This window comes from Oncorhynchus tshawytscha, linkage group LG28 (assembly GCF_018296145.1).
Source record: "Oncorhynchus tshawytscha isolate Ot180627B linkage group LG28, Otsh_v2.0, whole genome shotgun sequence".
Classification (NCBI taxonomy): domain Eukaryota; kingdom Metazoa; phylum Chordata; class Actinopteri; order Salmoniformes; family Salmonidae; genus Oncorhynchus; species Oncorhynchus tshawytscha.
In genome coordinates this window covers 34,792,314-34,809,869 of record NC_056456.1, presented here as the reverse complement: position 1 = coordinate 34,809,869, position 17,556 = coordinate 34,792,314, and the positions used below count along the sequence as shown (strand labels likewise).

At 46.0% G+C, this 17,556-nt stretch overlaps 1 protein-coding gene across 1 annotated transcript in view; it reads left to right on the top strand.

The window, feature by feature from the left end:
• LOC112227157 (cAMP-specific 3',5'-cyclic phosphodiesterase 4B) overlaps window positions 1-17,556 on the top strand; it is a 123,062-nt gene that overhangs the window by 55,280 nt on the left and 50,226 nt on the right. The window contains exon 3 of the mRNA XM_042307670.1: window positions 4,485-4,705. Coding sequence (XP_042163604.1) covers window positions 4,485-4,705 — 221 coding nt within the window. The remainder of the gene's footprint in view (window positions 1-4,484; window positions 4,706-17,556) is intronic.

Sequence of the window (17,556 nt, the reverse complement as noted above, 5' to 3'; positions counted from 1 at the left end):
ATTGGTCTGTATCTTTCCCCTGTGTTTATTGGTCTGTATCTTTCCCCTGTGTTTGTTAGTCTCTTCAGCTTTCCCCTGTGTTTGTTGGTCTCTATCTTTCCCCTGTGTTTATTGGTCTCTATCTTTCCCCTGTGTTTGTTGGTCTCTATCTTTCCCCTGTGTTTGTTGGTCTCTATATTTCCCCTGTGTTTGTTGGTCTCTATATTTCCCCTGTGTTTATTGGTCTCTATCTTTCCCCTGTGTTTATTGGTCTCTATATTTCCCCTGTGTTTATTGGTCTTGCTAAATCAATGTGTTCTCTCTGTCTTTCTCTAACTCTGTCATTTTTGCCATCTTGCTCTCCCCAATGCGTCTTCACTGGGTCAGAGAGTTGTGGACTGCTATTATTCTTGTGATCTCAGCAGGAGGTGTTGGAGAGAGGAACAGAGAGGGAACTACAGTCTTATGGCACCAGGGCAAAATGCACCAGCCAGTATGATAAAACCCTAATGATAGAATGCATGATAGGCTACAATAGTGGTAAATGTACCCACTGTAGCGACAGATCTAGGATCAGTTTATCCTCCCTAAATCGGTAGTCCTTAACCATAAGTAGGCGGAAACTGATGCCATTGTCTTGGGGCATCTTCACCCTACTTCCCACTGACGCATAGTGCAGTATAGTATATCCTGTACTTCTCTCCTCTGCAGCTTATTACTCCTGACCAAGTTATTCCTCTGAGGTGCCCTGAGGGCTGAGCAGTGTAGTCTGTGCTACTCTGACAGGGGGTGACCTGAGGGCAGAGCAGTGTGGTCTGTGCTTACTCTGTTTTTAGACATGTTTGAGAATTTATTTAAAATAAAATTACCTTATTTCAATTAGTATTCAGACCCTTTGCTATGAGAAATTGAGCTCAGGTGCATCCTATTTCCATTGATCATACTTGATGTTTTTACAACTTGATTGGAGTCCACCCGTGGTCAATTCAATTGATTTGCACACGATTTGCTTGGGGACAGGATTGTGTCGAGGCACAGATCTGGGGAAGGGTACCAAAAAATGTCTGCAGCATTGCAGTTCCCCAAGAACACAGTGGCCTCCATAATGTTTGGAACAACCAAGACCTGCTAGAGCTGGCCGCCGGGACAAACTGAGCAATCGGGGGAGAAGGGCCTTGGTCAGGGAGACGACCAAGAACCCAATGGTCACTCTGACAGAGCTCCAGAGTTCCTCTGTGGAGATGGGAGAACCTTCCAGAAGGACAATCATCTCTGCCGCACTCCACCTATCAGGCCTTTATAGTAGAGTGGTCAGATGGAAGCCACTCCTCAGTAAAAGGCACATGACAGCCTGCTTGGAGTTTGTCAAAAGGCACCTAAAGACTCTCAGACCATGAGAAACATGATTCTCTGATCTGATGAAACCAAGATTGAACTCTTTGGCCTCAACGCCAAGCGTCACGTCTGGAGGAAACCTGGCACTGCTTATCACCTGGCCAATATCATCCCGACAGTGACGCATCGTGGCGGCAGCTTTATGCTGTGGAGATGTTTTTCAGCTGAAGGGACTGGGAGACTAGTCAATATCGAAGAAAGATGAACGGAGCAAAGTACAGAGAGACCCTTGATGAAGACCTGCTCCAGAGCGCTCAGGACCTTAGACTGGGATGAAGGTTCACCTTCCAACAGGACAACGACCCTAAGCACACAGCCAAGCCAATGCAGGAGTGGCTACGGCACAAATCTCTGAATGTCCTTGAGTGGCCCAGCCAGAGCCTGAACTTGAACCTGATCGAACATCTCTGGAGAGACCTGAAAATAGCTGTGCAGCAACGCTCCCCATCCAACCTGACTGAGCTTGAGAGGATCTGCAGGGAAAAATGGGAGAAACTCCCCAAATACAGGTGTGCAAAGCTTGTAGCATCATACCCAAGAAGACTAGAGGCTGTAATCGCTGCCAAAGGTGCTTCAACAAAGTACTGAGTAAAGGGTCTGAATACTTATGTAAACGTAATATTTAAGTGTTTTATTTTTAATACATTTGCAAACATTTCTAAAAATCTATTTTGCTTTGTCATTATGGGGTATTGTGATGTCATTATGGGGTATTGTGATGTCATTATGGGGTATTGTGATGTCATTATGGAGTATTGTGTGTAGATTGATGAGCAGAAAAAAACGATTTAATACATTTTAGAATAAGGCTGTAACTTAACAAAATGTGTAAAAAGTCAAGGGGTCTGAATACTTTCTGCATGTACTGTATGTCATGTATAATTGTTTTCTCAGTAATGTGTGAACACAGATAGCAGGTCAGGCCCACCCAGTGGCTCTGCTGTTTCTTCTTCCATTTACAATGGGATGTTAAGCAGTGCTGAGATTGGCTTGGGTTGGGAAAGCATCCTGCTGACAGGAGGGAAGCAGCTTTTTAGGGTTATTATTTCTGTCTGCTACTTGTTCAGTCTCTCTTTGTATTATTCATTATCTCTCTCTCTTATCTCTATTATTCATTATCTCTATCATTTATTCTCTCTTTCTCATCTTTCTCATTATCTCTCTCTCTCTCGTTCATTTTCTCTCTCTCTCTTATCTCTATTATTCATTATCTCTATCATTTATTCTCTCTTTCTCTCTTCTTTATTCTCTCTCTCTACGGACATGCGCTGCAAACGTAATACATCTTGCATGCAGGGCACGTGGGCGTTCAAACACACACACTCTCTCTTCATCACCACCCTCATTCTCCCCAAACACCGCCACACCTATCTCTCACTCGATCCCTCTCCTTTGTTTATTTGGCTGTATCCCTGCTTCAGTTCCACTTGGACAGAGTGAATATATAACAGAGGGTGATGTATAACCCCACTCTGTCAGGAGCCGCTAGCTGAAAACACCTTTGTTTACTGCCCACCATTACAGAGAAACGCACCAGACAACCTATCTGACGGCATAACATCGAAACAGACAGACACGTGCACAGCACAGGAGGTTGGAGGCACCTTAATTGGGGAGGACGTGCTCGTTGTCATGGCTGGAGCTGAATTAGTGGAATGGTATCAAATATATCAAACACCATGGTTTCTATGTGTTTGATGCCATTCCATTCGCTCTGTTCCAGCCATTATTATGAGCCGTCCTCCCCTCAGCAGCCTCCACTGGTGCACGTACCTGCACACACACGTACTGCATCCATCAACCCCCTCATCACACACACGCCACCGTCTATAATAAATACTGCCTCCGAGTTCAATCAGTGTCGCTGTTTTGAATGATCTTTGAATAGAAGAAAAAGAATCCCCACCAAATTGAGACTGTTATTTTGTTTATAAATATCACGTAAATGTGTGTGTGTTGACTTTTGTAATGAAATTGGTCATTGTGTTAGGAAACATTTTTCTAAAGAAAAATTATATTACATTTATTTTTTAGAGAACCTGACCTCAAAACATTGAAGGAAACATTTAAAATTCAGTACTCTCTGTACCCAACATGACCAGTATGAATATATTATCTGTAAAAATATCAACACTTCCTGATGTCTTGGGAGTTTAGAATACTCTAGTCTCACAGTAGGTCATAGACTGCCCCCTAGTGCTATGTGCATGGAACTGGCTAAATGTTAGGATTTGACATCCAATGGAATAGTCAATGTATTCCCTTGAATGAATGTCCTCTGCAATGTGTCGACGTAGTGGCTGGTTTGGGTTTATCAAAACAGTATATGCTCATGTAACATAATATGGAAGCAATGACACTAAATGCCTTTTTTGTAGTTCCATCTATGTCCACTGAACCTTTTTGTAGTCTCATCTATGTCCACTGAACCTTTCTGTAGTTCCATCTATGTCCACTGAACCTTTTTGTAGTCTCATCTATGTCCACTGAACCTTTTTGTAGTCTCATCTATGTCCACTGAACCTTTCTGTAGTTCCATCTATGTCCACTGAACCTTTTTGTAGTCTCATCTATGTCCACTGAACCTTTTTGTAGTCTCATCTATGTCCACTGAACCTTTTTGTAGTCTCATCTATGTCCACTGAACCTTTTTGTAGTCTCATCTATGTCCACTGAACCTTTTTGTAGTTTCATCTATGTCCACTGAACCTTTTTGTAGTCTCATCTATGTCCACTGAACCTTTTTGTAGTTCCATCTATGTCCACTGAACCATTTTGTAGTTCTGTCTATGTCCACTGAACCTTTTTGTAGTCTCATCTATGTCCACTGAACCATTTTGTAGTTCTGTCTATGTCCACTGAACCTTTTTGTAGTTCTGTCTATGTCCACTGAATCTTAGACATAATCTTCTATCAACGTTATGTATCAACATTCTGTCCGCTTTCCCATGACTTTTAGTCTTCGCTATAACCATAGTTCTGTCAACCCCTCATCTTATAACCCTCTAAGTTCTACATCAGCTTTCTTTCAACGTCTCTACTGCGTCTTGCTATTAGCCATAACCTTCTATCAACGTTCTACTAGCATTCTCTCAACCTTTGCCTTTCAGGACACCAATGAGACCCCGGGAGTGTTCGGCAGCACTCTTGGAGTGGACCTTTGCCGGGGCCGCAGGCGTCACTCGGGCACGCTACAGCTGCCCCCGTTGTCATGGCGACAGGCGGAGAGGGATCTAAGCCGCGCGCCAGAGGGGGACACCATGGCCCGGCCCACCACCCTGCCCTTCCACCCGCTGCCACAGATCAACATCATCCACGCCGACCCCGACAGGTTAGGTCAGAAACTAGCAGACACTGCAGTCCTGAAGAACTCAAGTTGTGCTTCCTTACTTGAGGTTAAACCCAACGTGTTTTCTCCTGTCTGTATTAGAGCATTCTATGTTCATGTTTTGGTGAACCAATCTTACTCTATACTATATAATATGTGTTGGTGGAATCCTAGCAGCATGTCTCTCGAGTGGCGCAGCGGTCTAAGGCACTGCATCTCAGTGCAGGAGGCGTCACTACAGACCCTGGTTCGATTCCAGGCTGTATCACAACTGGCCGTGATTGGGAGTCCCAAAGGGCGGCGCACAATTGGCCCAGCATCGTTAGGGTTTGGCCGGGAAAAGGCCGTCATTGTAAATAAGAATTTGTTATTAACTGACTTGCCTAGTTAAATAAAGGTTATATAAAATAAAATATTTATCTGTTCTGGACATTGTATCAGCACAGTGCAATTTCATCCAACAATCACTGGGTGGAGATAAAGGGCTCGAATGCCATTTGTGGGGCCTGCTGAATTCTAGGCTTGGGCGATGTTCTGCATACCGGGGTATTTCAAAATACTGATGGTATGATTTTCAATACTGTGTACTAAAGGTCACTGTCTGGGCTTGAATTGAAAGAGAGAGAGACGGGACTGTATGGAAGAGGGAAAATGGGTAGAGATTGTTTAAGTGAACCAGAGAAAGAGTAGGTAGAGAGTACTTGAGAGAGAAGGAGTGAAGGAAAAGATGGCGAGAGAGGCACAGAGTGTCCCCCCTGGCGAATCCTTGAAGTCCTGACAGAATAATAGAGAAGAGCTGGCCAAACAGGTCTGCCAACTAGAGCTGTCAGAAGAACCTTGTTTTGTTCTCTCTGTTGCGTAGTGGCCTGTATCCTCTCTGGTGTGTAGTGTGCTGTATCCTCTCTGGTGTGTAGTGTGCTGTATCCTCTCTGGTGCGTCGTGTACTATATCCTCTCTGGTGTGTAGTGTGCTGTATCCTCTCTGGTGTGTCATGTCCTATATCCTCTCTGGTGTGTAGTGTGCTGTATCCTCTCTAGTGTGTAGTGTGCTGTATCCTCTCTGGTGTGTAGTGTGCTGTATCCTCTGGTGTGTAGTGTGCTGTATCCTCTCTGGTGTGTAGTGTGCTGTATCCTCTCTGGTGTGTTACTAGTGTGCTGTATCCTCTCTGGTGTGTAGTGTCCTGTATCCTCTCTGGTGCCTCGTGTACTATATCCTCTCTGGTGTGTCATGTCCTATATCATCTCTAGTGTGTAGTGTGCTGTATCCTCTCTGGTGTGTAGTGTGCTGTATCCTCTCTGGTGTGTAGTGTGCTGTATCCTCTCTGGTGTGTAGTGTGCTGTATCCTCTCTGGTGTGTAGTGTGCTGTATCCTCTCTGGTGTGTAGGGTCCTGTATCCTCTCTGGTGTGTAGTGTCCTATATCCTCTCTAGTGTGTAGTGTGCTGTATCCTCTCTGGTGTGTAGGGTCCTGTATCCTCTCTGGTGTGTAGTGTCCTGTATCCTCTCTGGTGTGTAGTGTGCTGTATCCTCTCTGGTGTGTAGTGTGCTGTATCCTCTCTGATGTGTAGTGTTCTGCTGTATCCTCTCTGGTGTGTAGTGTCCTGTATCCTCTCTGGTGCCTCGTGTCCTGTATTCTCTCTGGTGTGTAGTGTCCTGTATCTGTGTTGTAGGGGCCTGCTGATCCTCTCTGGTGTGTAGTGTCTGTATCCTCTGGTGGTAGTGTTTTCCTCTCTGGTGTGTAGTGTGCTGTATCCTCTCTGGTGTGTAGTGTGCTGTATCCTCTCTGGTGTGTAGTGTGCTGTATCCTCTGTTGTGTAGTGTGCTGTATCCTCTCTGTTGTGTAGTGTGCTGTATCCTGGTGTGTAGTGTGCTGTATCCTCTCTGTTGTGTAGTTTCCTGTATCCTCTCTGGTGTGAGTGTGCTGTATCCTCTCTGGTGTGTAGTGTGCTGTATTCTCTGGTGTGTAGTGTGCTGTATCCTCTCTGGTGTGTAGTGTGCTGTATCCTCTCTGGTGTGTAGTGTGCTGTATCCTGACTGGTGTGTAGTGTGCTGTATCCTCTCTGGTGTGTAGTGTGCTGTATCCTCTCTGGTGTGTAGTGTGCTGTATCCTCTGTTGTGTAGTGTGCTGTATCCTCTCTGGTGTGTAGTGTGCTGTATCCTTGTTGTGTAGTGTGCTGTATCCTCTCTGGTGTGTAGTGTGCTGTATCCTCTCTGGTGTGTAGTGTGCTGTATCCTCTGGTGTGTAGTGTGCTGTATCCTCTCTGGTGTGTAGTGTGCTGTATCCTCTCTGGTGTGTAGTGTGCTGTATCCTCTGGTGTGTAGTGTGCTGTATCCTCTCTGGTGTGTAGTGTGCTGTATCCTCTGGTGTGTAGTGTGCTGTATCCTCTCTGGTGTGTAGTGTGCTGTATCCTCTCTGGTGTGTAGTGTGCTGTATCCTCTGTGGTGTGTAGTGTGCTGTATCCTCTCTGGTGTGTAGTGTGCTGTATCCTCTCTGTTGTGTAGTTTCCTGTATCCTCTCTGGTGTGTAGTGTCCTGTATCCTCTCTGGTGCCTCGTGTCCTGTATTCTCTCTGGTGTGTAGTGTCCCGTATCCTCTCTGGTGTGTAGTGTGCTGTATCCTCTGGTGTGTAGTGTGCTGTATCCTCTCTGGTGTGTAGTGTGCTGTATCCTCTCTGGTGTGTAGTGTGCTGTATCCTCTCTGGTGTGTAGTGTGCTGTATCCTCTGTTGTGTAGTGTGCTGTATCCTCTCTGTTGTGTAGTGTGCTGTATCCTCTCTGGTGTGTAGTGTGCTGTATCCTCTCTGGTGTGTAGTGTGCTGTATCCTCTCTGGTGTGTAGTGTGCTGTATCCTCTGGTGTGTAGTGTGCTGTATCCTCTCTGGTGTGTAGTGTGCTGTATCCTCTCTGGTGTGTAGTGTGCTGTATCCTCTGGTGTGTAGTGTGCTGTATCCTCTCTGGTGTGTAGTGTGCTGTATCCTCTCTGGTGTGTAGTGTGCTGTATCCTCTCTGGTGTATAGTGTGCTGTATCCTCTGGTGTGTAGTGTGCTGTATCCTCTCTGGTGTGTAGTGTGCTGTATCCTCTCTGCTGCATCTTGTCTTGTATCCTCTCTGGTGTGTAGTGTGCTGTATCCTCTCTGGTGTGTCTTGTCCTGTATCCTCTCTGGTGTGTCTTGTCCTGGATCCTCTCTGGTGTGTAGTGTGCTGTATCCTCTCTGGTGTGTCTTGTCCTGTATCCTCTCTGGTGTGTTGTGTGCTGTATCCTTTCTGGTGTGTCTTGTCCTGTATCCTCTCTGGTGCGTTGGTCCTGTATCCTCAGTGGTTCGTTGTGCCCTGTATCCTCAGTGGTGTGTAGTGTCCTGTATCCTCTGGTGCGTAAACCAAGATCCTCTTGGCTATGTCCTGTATCCTCTCTGGTGCCAAAACCTGTATCCTGGTGCAGTGTCCTGTATCCTCTCTGGTGCATTGGTCCTGTATCCTCAGTGGTGCGTCGTGTCCTGTATCCTCAGTGGTGCATTGTCCTGTATCCTCAGTGGTGCGTTGTCCTGTATCCTCAGTGGTGCAAGCGTGTCCTGTATCCTCTCTGGTGCGTGGTGTCCTGTATCCTCTCTGGTGCGTCCCTGTATCCTCTCTGGTGCGTCGCCCCCTGAAGTCCTGTATCCTCTCTGGTGCGTCGTGTCCTGTATCCTCTCTGGTGTGTAGTGTCCTGTATCCTCTCTGGTGTGTAGTGTGCTGTATCCTCTCTGGTGTGTAGTGTGCTGTATCCTCTCTGGTGTGTAGTGTGCTGTATCCTCTCTGGTGTGTAGTGTGCTGTATCCTCTAATGGTGTGTTGTCTGTATCCTTGGTGTGTAGTGTGCTGTATCCTCTATGGTGTGTAGTGTGCTGTATCCTCTATGGTGTGTAGTGTGCTGTATCCTCTCTGGTGTGTAGTGTGCTGTATCCTCTATGGTGTGTAGTGTGCTGTATCCTCTATGGTGTGTAGTGTGCTGTATCCTCTCTGGTGTGTAGTGTGCTGTATCCTCTGGTGTGTAGTGTGCTGTATCCTCTCTGGTGTGTCTTGTCCTGTATCCTCTCTGGTGTGTCTTGTCCTGTAGCCTCACACTTGAGCTCCACTCATTGGGACTGAGTGAACTGGACTCTGTTCTAAACCAAGACCCTGGCTATGGAGGCTCATGGGGCCAAAACAGAGCTGGTACAGAATATAGACTCACGTGGGAATACCGTATTGGATAAGAGGACGAGCATTTCACCCCACATTTCCCCGAGACTGTTTCGTAAGCAGGTGGTGAACAAGCGCCGTTACAGGCGCTTCACTGTGGACCACACCTGGTAAGGCCCTGAAGTTGTGTGGATGTGTCCACAATGCACGTGTGTATAGCATATAGCATGGACCCTGGTCATGTCAGTGTCATCGTTTAACCCTTTCTGTCACGTTGTCTGCTGACAATATCACTTTTAAAAGTTGATGTACTGTTGAGTCATAGCCAACTAATGTTGTTGTCTCATCTTGTCCTCATATATGGAGAAAACACTTCAAAACACTTTTCTAAAAACCTCAAACTCAATCTCAAACAGACTGTTTTTCGAAAATGCTTGTCAATGTATGGCATCCTGTCTCATTGTCTGAGCTGGGCCGGTATACACCCACACCATTCTGTTGTTGAAGTACACCCACACCATTCTGTTGTTGAAGTACACCCACACCATTCTGTTGTTGAAGTACACCCACACCATTCTGTTGTTGAAGTACACCCACATCATTCTGTTGTTGAAGTACACCCACACCATTCTGTTGTTGAACACACCATTCTGTTGTTGAAGTACACCCACATCATTCTGTTGTTGAAGTACACCCACACCATTCTGTTGTTGAAGTACACCCACATCATTCTGTTGTTGAAGTACACCCACACCATTCTGTTGTTGAAGTACACCCACACCATTCTGTTGTTGGGGTACACCCACACCATTCTGTTGTTGGGGTACACCCACACCATTCTGTTGTTGGGGTACACCCACACCATTCTGATGTTGAAGTACACCCACACCATTCTGTTGTTGAACACACCATTCCAACACAAAAAAGCTGCTTTTTAAAATACACTGCTCAAAAAAATTAAGGGAACACTAAAATAACACATCCTAGATCTGAATGAATGAAATATTCTTATTAAATACTTTTTTCTTTACATAGTTGAATGTGCTGACAACAAAATCACACAAAAATGATCAATGGAAATCAAATGTATCAACCCATGGAGGTCTGGATTTCAAATCAAATCAAATTTTATTTGTCACATACACATGGTTAGCAGATGTTAATGCGAGTGTAGCGAAATGCTTGTGCTTCTAGTTCCGACAATGCAGTAATAACGAACAAGTAATCTAACTAACAATTCCAAAAAAAACTACTGTCTTATACACAGTGTAAGGGGATAAAGAATATGTACATAAGGATATATGAATGAGTGATGGTACAGAGCAGCATAGGCAAGATACAGTAGATGATATCGAGTACAGTATATACATATGAGATGAGTATGTAAACCAAGTGGCATAGTTAAAGTGGCTAGTGATACATGTATTACATAAGGATGCAGTCGATGATATAGAGTACAGTATCAACGTATGCATATGAGATGAATAATGTAGGGTAAGTAACATTATATAAGGTAGCATTGTTTAAAGTGGCTAGTGATATATTTACATCATTTCCCATCAATTCCCATGATTAAAGTGGCTGGAGTAGAGTCAGTGTCATTGACAGTGTGTTGGCAGTAGCCACTCAATGTTAGTGGTGGCTGTTTAACAGTCTGATGGCCTTGAGATAGAAGCTGTTTTTCAGTCTCTCGGTCCCAGCTTTGATGCACCTGTACTGACCTCGCCTTCTGGATGACAGCGGGGTGAACAGGCAGTGGCTCGGGTGGTTGATGTCCTTGATGATCTTTATGGCCTTCCTGTAGCATCGGGTGGTGTAGGTGTCCTGGAGGGCAGGTAGTTTGCCCCCGGTGATGCGTTGTGCAGACCTCACTACCCTCTGGAGAGCCTTACGGTTGAGGGCGGTGCAGTTGCCATACCAGGCGGTGATACAGCCCGCCAGGATGCTCTCGATTGTGCATCTGTAGAAGTTTGTGAGTGCTTTTGGTGACAAGCCGAATTTCTTCAGCCTCCTGAGGTTGAAGAGGCGCTGCTGCGCCTTCCTCACGATGCTGTCTGTGTGAGTGGACCAGTTCAGTTTGTCTGTGATGTGTATGCCGAGGAACTTAAAACTTGCTACCCTCTCCACTACTGTTCCATCGATGTGGATGGGGGGTGTTCCCTCTGCTGTTTCCTGAAGTCCACAATCATCTCCTTAGTTTTGTTGACGTTGAGTGTGAGGTTATTTTCCTGACACCACACTCCGAGGGCCCTCACCTCCTCCCTGTAGGCCGTCTCGTCGTTGTTGGTAATCAAGCCTACCACTGTTGTGTCGTCCGCAAACTTGATGATTGAGTTGGAGGCGTGCATGGCCACGCAGTCGTGGGTGAACAGGGAGTACAGGAGAGGGCTCAGAACGCACCCTTGTGGGGCCCCAGTGTTGAGGATCAGCGGGGAGGAGATGTTGTTGCCTACCCTCACCACCTGGGGGCGGCCCGTCAGGAAGTCCAGTACCCAGTTGCACAGGGCTGGGGTCGAGACCCAGGGTCTCGAGCTTGATGACGAGCTTGGAGGGTACTATGGTGTTGAATGCCGAGCTGTAGTCGATGAACAGCATTCTCACATAGGTATTCCTCTTGTCCAGATGGGTTAGGGCAGTGTGCAGTGTGGTTGAGATTGCATCGTCTGTGGACCTATTTGGGCGGTAAGCAAATTGGAGTGGGTCAAGGGTGTCAGGTAGGGTGGAGGTGATATGGTCCTTGACTAGTCTCTCAAAGCACTTCATGATGACGGATGTGAGTGCTACGGGGCGGTAGTCGTTTAGCTCAGTTACCTTAGCTTTCTTGGGAACAGGAACAATGGTGGCCCTCTTGAAGCATGTGGGAACAGCAGACTGGTATAGGGATTGATTGAATATGTCCGTAAACACACCGGCCAGCTGGTCTGCGCATGCTCTGAGGGCGCGGCTGGGGATGCCGTCTGGGCCTGCAGCCTTGCGAGGGTTAACACGTTTAAATGTCTTACTCACTTCGGCTGCAGTGAAGGAAAGACCGCATGTTTTCGTTGCAGGCCGTGTCAGTGGCACTGTATTGTCCTCAAAGCGGGCAAAAAAGTTATTTAGTCTGCCTGGGAGCAAGACATCCTGGTCCGTGACTGGGCTGGGTTTCTTCCTGTAGTCCGTGATTGACTGTAGACCCTGCCACATGCCTCTTGTGTCTGAGCCGTTGAATTGAGATTCTATTTTGTCTCTGTACTGGCGCTTAGCTTGTTTGATAGCCTTGCGGAGGGAATAGCTGCACTGTATGTATTCAGTCATGTTACCAGACACCTTGCCCTGATTAAAAGCAGTGGTTCGCGCCTTCAGTTTCACACGAATGCTGCCATCAATCCACGGTTTCTGGTTAGGGAATGTTTTAATCGTTGCTATGGGAACGACATCTTCAACGCACGTTCTAATGAACTCGCACACCGTATCAGCGTATTCGTCAATGTTGTTGTCTGACGCAATACGAAACATCTCCCAGTCCACGTGATGGAAGCAGTCTTGGAGTGTGGAGTCAGCTTGGTCGGACCAGCGTTGGACAGACCTCAGTGTGGGAGCTTCTTGTTTTAGCTTCTGTCTGTAGGCAGGGATCAACAAAATGGAGTCGTGGTCAGCTTTTCCGAAAGGGGGCGGGGCAGGGCCTTATATGCGTCGCGGAAGTTAGAGTAACAATGATCCAGGGTCTTTCCACCCCTGGTTGCGCAATCGATATGCTGATAAAATTTAGGGAGTCTTGTTTTCAGATTAGCCTTGTTAAAATCCCCAGCTACAATGAATGCAGCCTCCGGATAAATCGTTTCCAGTTTGCAGAGAGTTAAATAAAGTTTGTTCAGAGCCATCGATGTGTCTGCTTGGGGGATATATACGGCTGTGATTATAATCGAAGAGAATTCTCTTGGTAGATAATGTGGTCGACATTTGATTGTGAGGAATTCTAAATCAGGTGAACAGAAGGATTTGAGTTCCTGTATGTTTCTTTCATCACACCATGTCACGTTGGCCATAAGGCATACGCCCCCGCCCGTCTTCTTACCAGAAAGATGTTTGTTTCTGTCGGCGCGATGCGTGGAGAAACCCGCTGGCTGCACCGCTTCGGATTGCGTCTCTCCAGTTAGCCATGTTTCCGTGAAGCAGAGAACGTTACAGTCTCTGATGTCCCTCTGGAATGCTACCCTTGCTCGGATTTCATCAACCTTGTTGTCAAGAGACTGGACATTGGCAAGAAGAATGCTAGGGAGTGGTGCACGATGTGCCCGTCTCCGGAGTCTGACCAGAAGACCGCTTCGTTTCCCTCTTTTTCTGAGTCGTTTTTTTGGGTCGCTGCATGTGATCCACACACTGGTTGTAAGGCAGAACACAGGATCCGCATCGCGAAAAACATATTCTTGGTCGTACTGATGGTGAGTTGACGCTGATCTTATATTCAGTAGTTCTTCTCGGCTGTATGTAATGAAACCTAAGATGACCTGGGGTACTAGTGTAAGAAATAACACGTAAAAAAACAAAAAACTGCATAGTTTCCTAGGAACGCGAAGCGAGGCGGCCATCTCTGTCGGCGCCGGAAGTTATAAGATTTGGAGTCACACTCAAAATTAAAGTGGAAAACCACACTACAAGCTGATCCAACTTGGATGTAATGTCCTTAAAACAAGTCAAAATGAGGCTCAGTAGTGTGTGTGGCCTCCACGTTCCTGTATGACCTCCCTACAACGCCTGGGCATGCTCCTGATGGGTGGCGGATGGTCTACTGAGGGATCTCCTCCCAGACCTGGACTAAAGCATCCGCCAACTCCTGGACAGTCTGTGGTGCAACGTGGAGTTGGTGGATGGAGCGAGACATGATGTCCCAAAGAAATGCCACCCCACACCATGACTGACCCACCGCCAAACCGGTCATGCTGGAGGATGTTGCAGGCAGCAGAACGTTCTCCACGGCGTCTCCAGACTCTGTCATGTCTGTCACGTGCTCAGTGTGAACCTGCTTTCACCTGTGGATGTCGGGCCCTCATGGAGTCTGTTTCTGACCGTTTGAGCAGACACATGCACATTTGTGGCCTGCTGGAGGTCATTTTGCAGGGCTCTGGCAGTGCTCCTCCTACCCCTCCGTGCACAAAGGCGGTGATAGCGGTCCTGCTGCTGGGTTGTTGCCCTCCTACGGCCTCCTCCACGTCTCCTGAGTTACTGGCCTGTCTCCTGGTAGCGCCTCCATGCTCTGGACACTACGCGGACAGACACAGCAAACCTTGCCACAGCTCGCATTGATGTGCCATCCTGGATGAGCTGCACTACCTGAGCCACTTGTTGGGGTTGTAGACTCCGTCTCATGCTACCACTAGAGTGAAAGCACCGCCAGCATTCAAAAGTGACCAAAACATCAGCCAGGAAGCATAGGAACTGAGAAGTGGTCTGTGGTCACCACCTGCAGAACCACTCCTTTATTGGGGGTGTCTTGCTAATTGCCTGTAATTTCCACCTGTTGTCTATTCCATTTGCACAACAGCATGTGACATTTATTGTCAATCAGTGTTGCTTCCTAAGTGGACAGTTTGATTTCACAGAAGTGTGATTGACTTGGAGTTACATTGTGTTGTTTAAGTGTTCCCTTTATTTTTTTGAGCAGTGTAGTTCAATTAAAGCGTTTGGATGGAAAGGTATTTCACTAATATTGTAATAGATTATATGTCATATTTAATAGAAATTTGGAGACACTGGACAGTTACTTTACAACCAAATCTCTATTTTGGATTTAAATGGCATGTTATAGATAGGATTCAGTTATATTATGATGTTATAGGTCCAGACACTTTTTTTGTTGGGATTTCACGTTTTTGAGAAACACCCCAAATAGCAAATCACTTCCTCAACGTCATTGTGTAGTATGGGGGCCCCAAAATGACATGAACAAAGGCTATAAAAAAAGTCATTTTTAAGCAACTTATTCCTCGATTGATAAGTAATTATGTGAAATGGGACCAACTGTTGAAACAATGTTTGCCTCAGGAGGAGGATATACCAGTTCCAGGAGAAATGTGAACCGAAACCATTACCTCAGAATCTGTAACCTGGCCTACAAATCATACAGGTTTGCTCATTAACATGTCTGTCATCATTCTTGGAGGAAACACATATCTGGTTCTTGTTATTATTATAGAAATGTGACTTATAGATCTATCATTCTAATTGAAAGCAAGTCTAAGAAGGGGTAGATCTGTTCTATGTGTGCCATTTCTATGCTTCCCGTTTTAGGTTTTGTTTTTGCGTCTTTTACTTTGGGTTTTGTACACCAGCTTCAAACAGCTGAAAATACAATATTTTTGTTATGGAAAATATATTTCACAACAGTTTAGATGATTCAGTGATACTCTACTATACTTGCTTGTTTTGTCACAAACTGAAATGAGTCTAACTATTTACGTTTTTGCAACCAGGAAATGGCGGAGTGATTTCTGCATAGTGCATCTTTAAATGTTTTGCATTTAAGTAATTTTGCAGACGTTCTTATCCAGAGCGACTTACAATTAGTATGTTCATCTTAAGATAGCTAGGTGAGACAACCACATGTCACAGCCGTAGAAATGCTAATAGAAACAGATTGTATATTTAAGCGGCACATTCAAAAGCTATGCTCTTATTCTGGACAGAGATGAATCTGGACTTCTCTCTTTGCGCTATACAATCCTCTTTACTTAATGTTATGCCATATTCAACAATCATCAGACAGTCGTCTTTTGCGTGTGTACTGTAGTATTCCATTGTTCAATCTTACCTTCCGAGTGGCGCAGCGGTCGAAGGCACTGGGTTCGGGTTCGTTATTTGAATTGGGACTGGTGAATAGCAATGCATTTATCCATGTGCATTTATCAGGAGTCGACTGCATTGAATTAACCCGGTCATTGGGGTTTAATAAAAATAGTCCCTTTGGCTGTGCTTGACCCAAGGCCCATGGCCCTTTACTGAGTGTCTCCTAACCTGTCCCTCTCCCTACTCCCCTCTACTTAACCTCTCTGGTTGGACACTGCAGAGTACCTCAATCCCTCCTTCCTTCTGAAGAACATCTTGTTTTTCCACTGCTGTATCATAATGATGGACACATTTTGTTTCAAGCAGGGATCTCATGACCTGGGGGCCAACGTCAGTCTTTCAGTTATCATGGGGCCCACAAAAAGGCAGTGTGTCAGCCTGATAGTTTGAGACCCCGGTGGAGAAACACGACCCTGTCTAATCACTTCTAGGATTGCTATGTCACGTCTTATCACCTTTGATACTTGACACCAAGCGTCAACTATGGAGGGGGTGGGGAGCGTCATCATACTTTTTCTCCGTACTATTGGCACTCTCTCTCTCTCTCTCTCTCTCTCTTTTAATCACTCTCTGTCTTGCTTGTGATACCAGTAACTGTGTAACGTTCCATTGTATACTGTCATGCAATTTAGACACACAGTGGAACCAAGAGTCAGATGACTGCACTGACTACAGGAACAGAAGAAGAGACAGTCTATCCTCTGTAGTCCAGCCAGATCTACCTCTGAATAAGCCAATCTTGTGCCATCACACAGTTGGCCTCTGGTCAGGGATAGGGCACTCAGTGGCAGGGTGGGTTTTTGTGAGTGTATGTGGTCAGAGTGGTGTGTGTGGTCAGAGGGGCGTGAGAGTGTGTGTGGTCAGAGGGGAGTGTGTGTGGTGAGTGGGGTGTGAGAGTGTGTTTCTGGTCAGAGGAGGGGTGTGGAGGGAGGAGGAGGAGGAGCAGGGGAGATGATGATGGAGAGAGGAGGAGGCGCAGGGGAGAGGGAGGAGGAGCAGTGAGATGATGATGAGGGAGGAGGAGGTGCAGGGGAAATTATGTACAACCAGGTCTCCTATCTGTCACAGCGGCAGAGTGCACTTTGACTTCAGTAAGGAGGAGGTGTAGGGGAGAGGGAGGAGATGCCTTGGGGAGGAGGAGGTGTAGGGGAGAGGGAGGAGGGAGGAGGTGCCTTAGGGAGGAGGAGGTGCAGGGGAAACAATGTACACCAGGTCTCCTATCTGTCACAGCAGCAGAGTGCACTTTGACTTCAGCGAGGTCCCTAATTAAGCCCCCTCCTCCACTACCAGGTGACTTTCTTATTTTCTCTCTTTCATATTTTTTCTAGGTGTGATAGTTTGTAGAATGGTTGTGTTGTAGGGTAACCGGGATCCTGGGACTGTCCCGGGAAAACGTCACATTTCCTGAAAAATGTTCAATGACAAGATCTAATGCAATTCCACAAAATACAAAAACATCCACAGCTGCAGATTAGCAAAAATAAATAAATGGCACAATATCCAGACAGGTTGTAGCATGTAAGCGTTTAGCCTAGCGTATTTAGTTCACACAGTCACCATAAATGCAAAGCACACACATAATTGCCACTGCTGGACTGCACATTTTATTTTTTATTTTATTTCATCTTTATTTAACCAGGTAGGCCAGTTGAGAACAAGTTCTCATTTGCAACTGCGACCTGGCCAAGATAAAGCATAGCAGTGTGAGCAGACAACACAGAGTTACACATGGAATAAACAATTAACAAGTCAATAACACAGTAGAAAACAAAGGGGGGAGTCTATATACAATGTGTGCAAAAGGCATGAGGAGGTAGGCGAATAATTACAATTTTGCAGATTAACACTGGACTGATAAATGATCAGATGGTCATGTACAG